The 13,324-nt window shown below is 45.7% G+C and overlaps 1 protein-coding gene across 2 annotated transcripts; it reads left to right on the forward strand.

The window, feature by feature from the left end:
* The first annotated feature begins 1,324 nt into the window (after positions 1-1,324).
* nr5a5 (nuclear receptor subfamily 5, group A, member 5) lies at positions 1,325-12,525 on the forward strand. 2 transcript variants are annotated; one of them, XM_084146225.1, is made up of 7 exons: positions 1,325-1,573; positions 2,875-2,990; positions 3,106-3,247; positions 4,785-5,539; positions 5,666-5,785; positions 10,275-10,422; positions 10,773-12,525. In XM_084146225.1, exons 1-7 carry the CDS (start codon positions 1,477-1,479, stop codon positions 11,018-11,020), a joined length of 1,626 nt encoding a protein of 541 aa, XP_084002351.1. In that variant the 5' UTR covers positions 1,325-1,476; the 3' UTR covers positions 11,021-12,525. The 2 variants fall into 2 exon arrangements, with proteins under 2 accessions (XP_084002351.1, XP_084002352.1); XM_084146226.1 differs by having other exon boundaries at positions 1,325-1,441.
* Positions 12,526-13,324: the final 799 nt, after the last annotated feature.

The following is a 13,324-nucleotide window of genomic DNA, read 5'->3' on the forward strand; positions in this document are numbered from 1 at the left end:
GTTCAATTGGTACGGCATTCTCACTAACGGGTGCAAAAAATATTGCCTCTTACAAGGCACGCCTCAACATATGTTAATGAGCCAGAAACAACAATAACATGCACCCACTAGTGTTCAAAATAATTTTGGCGCTCCAAAAATATGGTATGGTACTGTATTCTGTAGGGTTTTACCTAATTACACGAAATTACTGGCAGTGCAGTAGCCACTAAATTACTGTCAATTAACAGGAAAAGGTTTTTAGATTTAAAAAAACACAGTACAGTACTGTAGTCTACGGCAGGGAGCTTAGTGGTTAAAGAGCGTTGGGCCAGTAACCGAAAGGTCGCTGGTTCTAATTCCCGAGCCGACCAGGGGCAAAATATGTTGATGTGCCCTTGAGCAAGGCACTTAACCCTAATTGCTCCTGTACGTCACTCTGGATAAGAGTGTCTGCTAAACATTTTTACTCAGGCCCCCCTTTCAGCATTGGGGAACATCTTGCGCGCGCCACATCTATTTCTATGGGCACAAGCACTGTTCAGGACACAAACTGTTCGCACCCCTCTTGTTGGTGGAGAGAATATTTTGCAGGTTTGAAGCTTATTTCCTGCAATTCTACCCATTTTGTCATGTGGGGCAGAGAACATTTTGCAGTTTTAAAGCTAATTTTGTTGCAATTCTATACATTTGGTGGTTTCTAGATTTCCAAAATACGGTATGGTACTGTATTTTGTGGGTACAGCATTCTCACTAATGGGTGCAACAAAGGCACGGCTCAAAATATGTTAAATAGCCAGACATTCTTTCCCCACCCACAACATTTTCCCACAACGCACCATAATTCACAGTATGCTGCTGTAAATATACAGCAAAACAGGTAATACTTTACTGTAAAATATATTATTAATTGTATTGTATTAATTGCAATTGCTGTAATTTTACAGCAGTATAGCGGAATGCCATTGAGTCCCCATAATGCATTGTTCTTTACAGTACTGTACTGTAATATATAATTATATAGCTAACTGTATATATTTTGCAGTAAATTTACAGCAATTTGTTACAGTGTACCTTTCTACCTTCCAACCTACCTGCTTACCTACCTACTTACCTGCCTACCTATCTGTCTACCTACTTGGCTGCCTACCTATCTGTCTACCTATCTGTCTACCTACCTGCCTACATGCCTGCCTACCTACAGCACCTACTTACTGCACAGGAATTCCTCCGAGAAGGTCTTCACTCCACTGGCTGTGGTAGGAGTGCCAGTACGTCAGGACAGGGTTTTATTGCACCGCCACTATGGAGCAAAATCCAAAGTCCACTATGGAGCACAGTCCAATAGTGGGTCCTTAGACAGACTGCAGAGGTCCTGCTGTGGCTGCCTGCCTCTCTGTCTCTGTCTGTCCGTCTGTCTGTCTGGGCTCCTGCTTCCTCCGGCTATGAGGAACTAGTTAGGGTGAGTAGGCTATCCCCTCTTCCTCTTCTTCCAAAATGAACGTACCCCAGGGCCACTACCATGCGGACCAAGGCCAGGCCCTACGCCAGGGCCAGCCTCTGGATCTGTTGTCTTCGGAGGGATCGTCAACATGTAAGTACTGCTACTGACCTGGACTGGTAATCTTGCTGGTACTGTTATTACGGTTGCTGTTACTGACCTGGACTATAACTGTTACTGTTACTGTTCTAGCTGCCTTGGCTAGCATTAGGTTTAAGATATAGCTACAAGCTACTAGGTGCCTCTCAGAATGTTTTGTTTGTGACACAAAAGGTGTGATCATATAACCTGATGGTCCAGTCCAGCGTTTTCCAAACTCGGTCCTGGGGACCCGAACGGGTGCACTTTTAATGTTTTGCCCTAGCACTACATAGATGATTATAATAATCAAAACTTGAAAATGTGCACCCCTTGGGGTCCCCAGGACCGGGTTTGGGAAATACTGGTCCAGCCTGTTTGTGCTTTGGCCAACTCCTCTCTCTGTTCGATGGCATTACAAGGAAAGAAGAGTTGGATACAACTATACAGTGTAGAACCAGGCTAGTGATCACAGTACTTTGATACATCAGTTGAATGAAGGGTGTGAAGACAGCTTCAGGGAGAGGGAACTTTCTTTAAATCGCCCACTATTGATCAAATATTGACATTGATGAATTTCCTCGTAATATCATCATTTCCATTGCCAAACGTACTTTCTTATTGTCCAAATCTGTGGGAATAGATGTGTATGCTGAAGATATCATTCTAAACCATAATAATAACTAACTCCTCTGGGTTAATTCACAAAAAAACATGATCAATATGAATTACGTAAGTGTCATGATAAGACAGTTTATAGTTTTAGCCTATCGGTCTGAGTGATAAGAACACTGTATATGTAACACGATGGCTGTTCAGAGGTCACCACCTCTCATCTACTGAACAATAAACCAGGGCTCGTGTTCATAAAGCGTCTCATTGTAGGAGTGCTGATCTAGGATCAGTTTGGTTTTGCAGTTGGTAGAGCAAGTATAAGTACAAGAACTTGACTTGACTACTAACTTAGGCCTAGATTCAATCCGGACCGCAGAAGATCCGCGTTATAGCGTGATTGACATTTAAAGGTAATTTCCGATTGAGCCAACCGACTTATGCAGTGTTTACTGTGATGAGGTCTCCACGAACACGGAAACATTACCTTTAAAATCGGATTGAATCTAGCCCTTAGTCAGACCTTGGTCAGCCACCTAATAACAAGCAGACAGATAGAGAGAGGTCTCTTTAATCCCTGCCATTAATCCCTGCCAATGCATGACACCCCAACACCTTGTGGACCCCAGGAAGAGTAGCTGCTGCATGCGAAACAGCTAATGGGGATCCTAAACAGCTAAACCTTCCCATCTCCCACTCCCCAGCTCAGGAGCTGAAGACAGAGCCAGAGACCAGGCCAGATCAGGCTGAGGGCTGTCCAGTCTGTGGAGACAAAGTGTCTGGCTACCACTATGGACTGCTCACCTGCGAGAGCTGCAAGGTACTGTAGGCCCAGCGTGATCGATGACACACTTGTTTTCGATGACATACTTGTTGACATACTCCCCCCTCTCTCCCCCACCCCTCTCTCTCTGTCTCTCTGTCTCTATCTGCAGGGTTTCTTCAAGCGTTCGGTGCAGAACAACAAGTGTTACACCTGTGCAGAGAGACAGAGCTGTCCCATGAACCGCTCCCAGAGGAAACGCTGCCCCTACTGCCGCTTTCAGAAGTGCCTGGCCGTGGGCATGAAGAGAGAGGGTACGGCACACACACACACACACACACACACACAGACACACACACACACACACTTAAACCAAATGCATTAACACACACTCAAACACATGCATACACACACCCGTGTGCATACACACACAAAACAATCAACGTGGGTCCTCAAAACAATACTTGAGACCCAGCACAAGGACAGACCTGTGGGACTCAGAACCATATAAAGCAGGGATGGGCAACTGGTGGGCCCCTTTTGAAGGTCCTCTGATCAATTTCCCCAAAAAAGGGAGGGGGGTATGGATGTGGATATGCAGACCCGTGAGCAACTGTGGCCCCTCATGATGAGTTCAGATTTCTGTGGCCCCCACCCCCATCAAAGTTGCCCATCCCTGATATACAGTAAACAGGTAACAGCCAAAATAAAGGACACCAATATAAAGTGTCTTAATAGGCCGTTGGGCCACCACGATCCAGAAAAGCTTCAATGCACCTTGGCATAGATTAGATTAGATTGGAGGGATGCGACAAACGCGAAATTCCATCATTTGGTGTTTTGTTGATGGTGGTGGAAAACGCTGTCTCAGGCGCCGCTCCAGAATCTCCCATAAGTGTTCAATTGGGTTGAGATCTGGTGACTGAGAAGGCCATGGCATATGGTTTACAATATTTCATGCTCATCAAACCATTCAGTGACCACTCGTGGCCTGTGGATGGGGGCATTGTCATCCTATGGGGGCATAGCCATTGTAGCCAAAGTAATGTCCAAAATAATGGCCTGCCCAGCATTATTATATATGACCGGAAGCATGATGGGATGTTAATTGCTTAATTAATTAATTCAGGAACCACAGCTGTGTGAAAGCACCTACTTTCAATATACTTTGTCTCATGTACTGAAGTGTTTCCATTATTTTGGCAATTACCTGTATGTAGTATATGGCTCTGGGTTACCTGTAGAAATCTCCTCTGTGCTCGCTTGCACAATGCCTTACCTCTCATTCCATTGACACCCTTCCATGTTGTTCCCCTCATATGACTTATCTGTGGACTCATAAACCAGAACTGACCCAGATACTGTACACTAAAACTGACATCAGACCTGGGTTCAAGTAGTATTGGTTTGTCTTTTCAAATAATTTTGCTGAGTTTGATTGAGCTTACCTGGCAGTGCTGGCACAATGGGTGTAGGAACCATTAGAATAGTCCCCGAACAAATGCAAACCCTGGCAGGATTGTTACTCCTGTTACTCTCTCTTCATTTGTTATAGTGTCAATACACTCATATGTAATAATAAATAATAATATGCCATTTAGCAGACGCTTTTATCCAAAGCGACGTACAGTCATGCGTGCACACATTTTTTTTGTGTATGGGTGGTCCCGGGGATCGAACCCACTACCTTGGCGTTACAAGCGCCGTGCTCTACCAGCTGAGCTACAGAGGACCACATGTAACTTTGTCTTCTTTGTTTAAATATAGTTTCAATGTACTCATGTTACTCTCTCTTCATTAAAGTGTCAGTATACTCACACCTGTACTGTATGTTACTCTCTGGTCCTACAGCGGTAAGGGCAGACCGAATGAGAGGTGGCCGGAACAAGTTTGGCCCTCTGTATCGACGAGACAGGCAGATGAAACAGCAGAGAGGGGTCTACCACCACCAGCAGCACAACACCACCCCCTACAGGATCAAACTGGAAAGTGCACAAACACACCAGCCTTCCGTTTCAAACGACATTCACCTGATGTCCAGTCACACATCGGCACCCTTGCCCTCTGGCAATTTCCACCAATCACAGGCCTACCCCTCCAATATGGGCCATTCGGAGCTCCCCCCCATGCTTCTGGACTGCACCATGAACCGGGACAGGGGGGCTCTAGCTCCTCCCCCATCCCTGGCTTACCCTGGACTGTACCACCGTTCCTTCCATGTAGGGGGATCAGGATACCCCCAGGAGAAAAGTGAGATGATGCCTTACAGCTACGGCCCGGCACCTCCAACCCCGCCAATACCTAACGGGTTACTCACCCCACTCACCACGCCCACAACCACCCCGAGCTCCACTCCAAGCTCCACCCCGACCCCAACCTCCATATTGACTGCTCCCACACCTAGCTTCCTGGCCCAGCTTCTGGAGGGTGAGCCGGATGAGAGCCAGCTGTGTGCCAAGGTGCTGGCCAGCCTGCAGAGAGAGAAGGCAAGCCGCGGGAAACACGACCGCCTCAACACCTTCAGTATCATGTGTAAAATGGCTGACCAGACTCTGTTCGGGCTCGTGGAATGGGCCAGGAACAGTGCTCTCTTCAAGGAGCTCAAGGTCATACACACACACATAAAAAATTATCCTCATAGAAAACAATGGGACATTTTCAATTCACTTCCTGAATCGACTGCATTGAGAGGTGAACTGACCTGTGTGTGGTCCTGGTGGTGGCTCCTTTAGGTGGAGGACCAGATGGTGCTGCTGCAGAGCTGTTGGAGTGAGCTGCTGGTGCTGGATCACCTGTGTCGACAGGTGGCCTACAGCAGAGAAGGCTGCATCTATCTGGTCACAGGACAACAGGTAGCTACCACCTCCAATCACTGTCCTCCTTCCCTTCCTCCTCCTCCTCCTCCTTGTAGTCATCCTTGTACTTGTCCTCATGTTCATCCTCTTCCTCTTCCTCACCCTTTCCTCCTCACTCTTTCCATCTCCTCCTCCTCCTCCTCGATCAGCTCATACTATAATGTATTGCCTGAATAACACTGTAGGGCCGAAAGTCCCAACTAGTTTGAACAGTCTGAACGTCCTGTGTAGTCTGAATAGTGTGAGAGGAAGGCTCCACACCACTCTCTCACTTGAGTATCTTACCTAGTTATTTTCAGATTATCTAGTTTTGCTCTGTTGTAGCTTTGGCAACTATGTGTGTTTTCTATCCCAGCCTGCTGCTCTCCCTGTAGGCTTTACAGACGCTCCACAGCCCTTGGCTGCAACCCTTCTAATTTAGTGTACCCTGCACACAAAACCCATGTGGAATTCCTTGTCTCTGGCAACGTTTGGAACTGCTGATCTGCGGTCAAGGATGCCGAGTTCATCTCAGTCTATGCTGCCCTTCAGTCACTTTACGTTTTGGCCCTGATGGAGACATGGATCACCCCAGAGAACACTGCTACTCCAGCTGCACTCTCTTCTTCTCATTTGAATTCCATGCTGTCACTGTCACTTGTCCACTCAAGCTAAACATGGTTGTCATCTATCACCCACCAGGTGCCCTTAGAGAGTTCCTCAATGAGCTTGGCACCTTGATAAACGAATTTCCTGCTGATGGCTCACCGCTGTTCGTATTTGCCGACTTCAACCTTGCAACGTCTGCCTTCGATTAATTTCTTTCCAAATCTCTCTTTCCCCTCCTTGCCTCTTTTGACCTCCCCCTTTCTCAGTCCCCTCCCACTCACAAGGCAGGCAATACGCTTGACCTCATCTTTACTAGAGGCTGTTTGCCTACTAATCTCACTGCAACCCCCCTCCAAGTCTCTGATCACTACTTTGTTTCCTTTTCGGTCTCCATTTCCTCCAATCCTAACCACTCAGCCCCTACTCAGATGGTCATGCGCTGTTGCAATCGTTGCTCTCTCTCTCCCACTACTTTCTCCTCTTCTGTCCTATCATTTCTCCCTTCTGCTAAATCCTTCTCCCTCCTGTCTCCTGATTCTGCCTCTTCAGCCCTACTCTCCTCCCTTTCCGCATCCTATGACTTGCACTGTCCCTTTTCCTCCCAGTTGGCTCGGCCCTCCCCTCCTGCTCCGTGGCTGAGTGACTCATTGCGAGCTTACAGAACAGGGCTGCGGGCAGCTGAGCGAAAATGAAGGAAAACTAAACTTCCAGAGGACCTATTATCCTTCCACTCCCTCCTCTCTACCTTCTCTTCCTCTCTATCCGCTGCTAAAGCCACTTTCTATCACTCTAAATTTCAAGCTTCTGCCGCTAACCCTAGGAAACTATTTTCCACCTTCTCCTCCCTACTTAATCCTCCACCCCCTCCATTCTGCCTCTCTGCAGACGACTCTGTCAACCACTTTGAAAAGAAGGTTGAAGACATCCGCTACTCATTCACTCAGCCTATTGAGTCCACTGGTCCCACTCACACAGAACTACCCTACGCCTTGACCTCTTTCTCCCCTCTCTCTCCAGATGAAATCCTGCGACCAGCGAGGTCCAGCCGCCCGACAACCTGCCCGCTCGACCCCATCCCTTCCTCCCTTCTCCAGACCATCTCTGGACACCTTCTCCCATTCCTCACTTCCCTCATCAACTCATCCCTTACCACAAGCTGCTTCCCCTCTGACTTCAAAATGGCCTGTGTCACTCCCTTCCCCAAGAAACCAACACTTCAAATCAAATAAAATCCCATTTTATTTGCCACATGCACCGAATACAACAGGTGTAGACCTTACAGTGAAATGCTTACTTACAAGCCCTTAACCAACAATGCAGTTTTAAGAAAAATAAGTGTTAAGGAAAAAAATAGATAAGTAAAAAATATAAATAACAAATAATTAAAGAGCAGCAGTAAAATAAAATAACAGTAGGGAGGCTATATACAGGGGGTACCGGTACAGAGTCACTTGACTCCTCTGACGTCAAAAATTACAGACTGGTATCCCTTCTTTCTTTTCTTTCCAAAACACTTGAGGGTGCCATCTCTGACCAACTCTCTTGCTATCTCTCTCAGAATTATATTTTTGAAACTAACCAGTCAGGCTTCAAGACGTGTCACTCAACCGAGACTGCTCTTCTCTGTGTCACGGAGGCTCTCCGCACTGTCAAAGCTAAATCTCTATCCTCTGTTTTCATCCTCCTAGATCTATCCGATACCTTCGACATCGTGAACCATCATATCCTCCTCTCCATCCTCTCAGGGCTGGGCGTCTCAGGCTCTGCACACTCTTGGATTGCATCCTACCTGGCAGGCCGCTTATACCAGGTGACGTGGAGAGGATCTGTGTCTGCACCACTTACTCTCACGACTGGTGTCCCCCAGGGCTCGGTTCTAGGCCCTCTCCTCTTCTCTCTATACACCAAGTCACTCGGCTCCGTCATATCCTCACATGGTCTCTACTATCATTGCTAGGCAATGACACTCAACTACTTTTCACCTTTCCCCCTTCTGACACCCAGGTGGCAACAACCATCTCTGTGTGCCTGGCAGATATCTCAGTTTGGATGTCGGCCACCACCTCAAGCTCAACCTCAACAAGACGGAGCTGGACAACACCCTGTCGTTCTCTGGAAACATCAAAGCAGTGACTCGCTCCTACAGGTCCTAATCCAGGGACTTGTCATCTCTTGTCTGGTCTACTGCAACTCGCTGTTGGCTGGGCTCCCCGCTTGTGCTATCAAACCCCTGCAACTTATCCAGAACGCTGCAGCCAGCCTGGTGTTCAACCATCCCAAGTTCTCCCATTTCACCCCGCTCCTCCGCACACTCAAATGGCTTCCAGTCGAAGCTCGCATCCACTACAAGACCACGGTACTTGCCCCCACCCCCCCAAAACAATAGTGCCTTTCGTGAACTAACACTCGCACTTTACTTACATTTTTTTTCTTACTAGCTCTGACTTTGCTAACAGCTACTTTTTTGAGGAAAATGTACTTACAATGACTGTGATATGTGGTTGTCCTACCTAGCGATTTTAAGATGACTGCACTAACTGTAAGTCACTCTGGATAAGAACGTCTGCTAAATGACTAAAATGTACACTGAAAAAATGTAAACGCAACATGTAAAGGTCTCATGAACTGAAATAAAAGATCCCCAAAATGTTCCATACGCACAAAAAGCTTATTTCTCTAACATTTTGCGCACACATTTGTTTACATCCCTGTTAGTGAGAGTTTATCCTTTGCCAAGATAATCCATCCACCTGACAAGTGTGGCATATCAAGAAGCTGATTAAACAGCATAATCATTACACAGGTGCACCTTGTGCTGGGGACAATAAACGGCCACTTTAAAATGTGCAGTTTTGTCACACAACACAATGGCACAGATGTCTCAAGTTTTAAGGGAGTGTGCAATTGGTATGCTGACTACAGGAATGTCCACCAGAGCTGTTCCCCGAGAATTTAAGCTGCCTCCAATGTCGTAAGCTGCCTCCAATGTCGTTTTAGAGAATTTGTCAGTACGTCCAACCGGCCTCACAACCGCAGACAATGTGTATGCTATTGTGTGGGCGAGCGGTTTGTTGATGTCAACATTGTGAACAGAGTGCCCCATGGTGGCGGTGGGGTTATGGAATGGGCAGGCGTAAGCTATGAACAACGAACACAATTGAATTTTATCGATGGCAATTTGAATGCATAGAGATACCGTGATGAGATCCTGAGGCCCATTGTTGTGCCATTCATCCGCCGCCATCACCTCATGTTTCGGCATGATAATGCGAGGCCCCATGTCGCAAGGATCTGTACACAATTCTTGGAATCTGAAAATGTGCCAGTTCTTCCATGGCCTGCATACTCACCAGACATGTCACCCATTGAGCATGTTTGGGATGCTCCGGATCGACATATATATGACAGCGAGTTCCCGCCAATACCCAGCAGCCATTGAAGAAGAGTGGGACAACATTCCACAGGCCAAAATCAACAGCCTGATCAACTCTATGCGAAGGAGATGTGTCGTGCTGCATGAGGCAAATGGTGGTCACACCTGATACTGACTGTTTTTCTGATCCACGCCCTTACCTTTTTTTAAGGTATCTGTGACCAACAGATGCATACCTGTATTTCCAGTCACATGAAATCCATAGATTAGGGCCTAATTAATTAATTTCAATTGAGAGAGTTCCTTATATGAACTGTAACTCAGTAAAATCTTTGAAATTGTTGCAGGTTGCATTTATATTTTTGTTCAGTATAAAGAGAGAGAGAAAAAAATGGTCATACACACACACAAAAATCTAGATAGTCTAAAAGTGAATAGTCTGAAAGTCGTAAATTGTTTTAGTTTTGAATAGTCTGTAAGCTGTCAAGTCTGGAAGTCCTATATAGTCCTGTCTCTCTGATGCAGATTGAGGTGTCGAACATCCTGACCCAGGCAGGGGTCACTCTGACCAGTCTGGTGTCAAGGACTCAGGACCTGGTGGTCAAACTCAAGGCCCTCCACCTGGACACACAGGAGTTTGTGTGTCTCAAATACCTGGTCCTCTTCAACCCTGGTGAGTGAGTCCTCCGGTCCTACACTGAATGTTACTTTGCTCTGATGTACCTCTGCTCTAGGTCACTGGTTCCGGTTTTGGTCCCTGGTTGACTGATTCTCAGCCAAGGGATCTCCACTGGAAACTGACAACTTGATTGGGTTTTGAATTAGACAATCTCATAGTAGACACTTCCCAATTGTTTGATAGTCAAATATTCTAACTGTCTCTGCCGGTCTTTTCCACACTGCAGACGTGAAGTCCGTTTGGATAGTCCCCTACAGATGGTTTATAGATATTCAACTAACTATCCATTAGCTATGCACTAACTATCTACTAACTGTCTCTACCTGTCCCTCTTGACCCTGCAGACGTGAAGTCGGTGCAGGACCGCCGGCAGGTGGAGCGGACCCAGGAAAGGGTGAACCACACCCTGATGGACCACACCCTCTACACCCACCCGGGTCACTCCGACAAGTTTGGCCAACTGCTGCTACGGCTTCCTGAGATTCGCAGCATCAGCCTGCAGGTGGAGGAGTATCTGTACCAGCGCCACCTACTGGGCGATCTGCCCTGCAACTCATTGCTCACAGAGATGCTGCACGCTAAACACAGCTGAATACCACCTTGCCCTGCTAACAGAGATGCTGAACACTAAACACAGTTGAACAACACCCTGGGCTTGTCCCAAATGGCAACCTATTCCCTACATGGTGTACTACTTTTAACCAGGGCCCATAGAGTAAAGTGAATAGGGTGCCATTTGGGACGCACACCCTGCTCCACTCACAGAGATGCTGATTGCTATGCACAGCTGAACAACTACCTGCTGGAAGGCTGCCTGCTGGACTAGGCTGGTGGGTTCCCTCTATCACCTAGGGTGTGTTCATTTGGCACAGGGATAGGCTACTTTTTGCATTCCATTGTAAAACGTTTTTGCCAAGGTGTAGCATGATGAACACGACCCAGGGGTCTGTTCAATAGGGCACACGGTAGCAAAACATTTTGCAGCGGAAAGCAAACATAGGACAAATATAGGTATTACCTCCCTGTTTCACTGCATTTGAAAACATTTTCTCTATACTGAACATCACCCTGGTGCCCAGGACTTGATGAACTGCCAATGAGCCTGTAATATGCCCACCAAGACTAATCTTTGCTCAAAGGTAGACATTGTCCCTAACCACATATCTAAGATCAGGGCCCAGTTTTTTAACAGTTATCTATCTGGATTTCTCCTATCGAATAAGATTAAATCCCTAGAAATAGAATGAATAAAACGGACGAATCATTGACTTGAATGGGGACTCCTGTTCTATATATTATTTATATGCATTTAATCGTATCCGATAGCTGAAATACATTTTTGAAAAGTTGTGCCCAGATGACCCGACCCCCATTCCTAACCATAACCAATAAGCGGATAAGACATTAACATCTAATCCAGGACCTGTGGTTAGTAACAACATCCATCTACTTTGTGTGCTTCCTCCCAAGTAATCATTACCGGTTATTCGGATCAGTATTACATTATTCAAACTCATCTCCAATTGATCATTTGTTTGAAACCCTGAGTTAACTAGTTAGTATTCAGTCAGATGGGAGTAGGAACCAAAACACTGCCATATGCTCTCTCCTCTTCTCCTGTACACCCATTATGCAAACGACATATACATCACATTGTCTTGTCAAATTATGTGTATCAGTTTTAATTATGTCATCCCTTTACCACAAGACCTGTTTGAAATAAACAAGCAGAGGTGTCATGTGCCGCCTCAGATTTGTCCTGAAAAATAAAATAAAAGAATAATAATTTAAAATGTTGTTACTTCTCTGTAATACTACACGCCACCTAGCAATTTTATGAAGTTGGCTTTAGCTAGCCCAGATAGGTTCTTAATTTCCCAACCTCATAACTAGCTACCCAGAAGCCATTTCAGGCTATCAATCAAGTTAGAGTAGCTAGCTTGTCTGAGTTGGCATGCCAGCTGGCAAGGTTGGTAGACTTAGAAAAGCAAGCAATTACTAAATGTACTGAATAAGATTCACATTCCTTTAATCTTGTACCCAGATTTTTGCAGAGATGCAGAGAAGCATATTTAGTTTCTTTAAAAAAAGAACTACCAGTCAGGAGGATACAGACTGCTCAAGAGGTCTATGCATTGATATGGCGAAAAAAGCTGTTTCAGGTGTTTGAAAAATTATAAATTTGCCAACTTCCGGACAGGGGACCTAGCCCACCTCCGAACCCCCCCCCCCCAGTCATCCTCACTCACTTTGTTCCCCCTCAGATTTTTGGGGTGCATGACACCCCTATAAACAAGAATTGTGAAAAGTGGAAGCCTCGTGTGTGTGTGTGTGTGAACAAGAATGCGCTCAACCTGTACTTAATATACTTTCATTTCCTCACACTCTTTTTTTGTTGACTTGGACCATAGAGCGTATGAGTTTCAGTTCCACACATGGTATTTAGCAAACAGTCTTCTGAGCTAGTCACAGTGCAACTCTGCTTATGCTGACAGTGATAGTATGGACTTCAACTAAAAATCAAAATGAAGTGAGGGGAAAAAGAGACCATGAAAAGGAAAGAAATTCTCTCAAACGTTAAAAACGTGGAACCGATAGGCAATGTAACTTTAAACAAACAACTTAGAGTGTTTCATAAACACTCTATAAGGCCTCCATACGGTAGACGCTTTAGAAATCATTTATAAGCAAATACCATTCTGTATGCATAAAGGGTGAAAAAAGAGCTATGCCACATTTGGAAAAGCGCTAGATGTTAACGTACAGTGCATTCGGAAAGTATTAAGGCCCCTTGACTTGTTCCACATTTTGTTACGTTACAGCCTTATTCTAAAATGGATTAAATAAATACAAATAAATACAAATCCTCATCAATCTACACACAATACCCCATAAT

Source organism: Coregonus lavaretus (genome assembly GCF_964263955.1).
Source record: "Coregonus lavaretus genome assembly, chromosome: 28".
NCBI lineage: Eukaryota > Metazoa > Chordata > Actinopteri > Salmoniformes > Salmonidae > Coregonus > Coregonus lavaretus.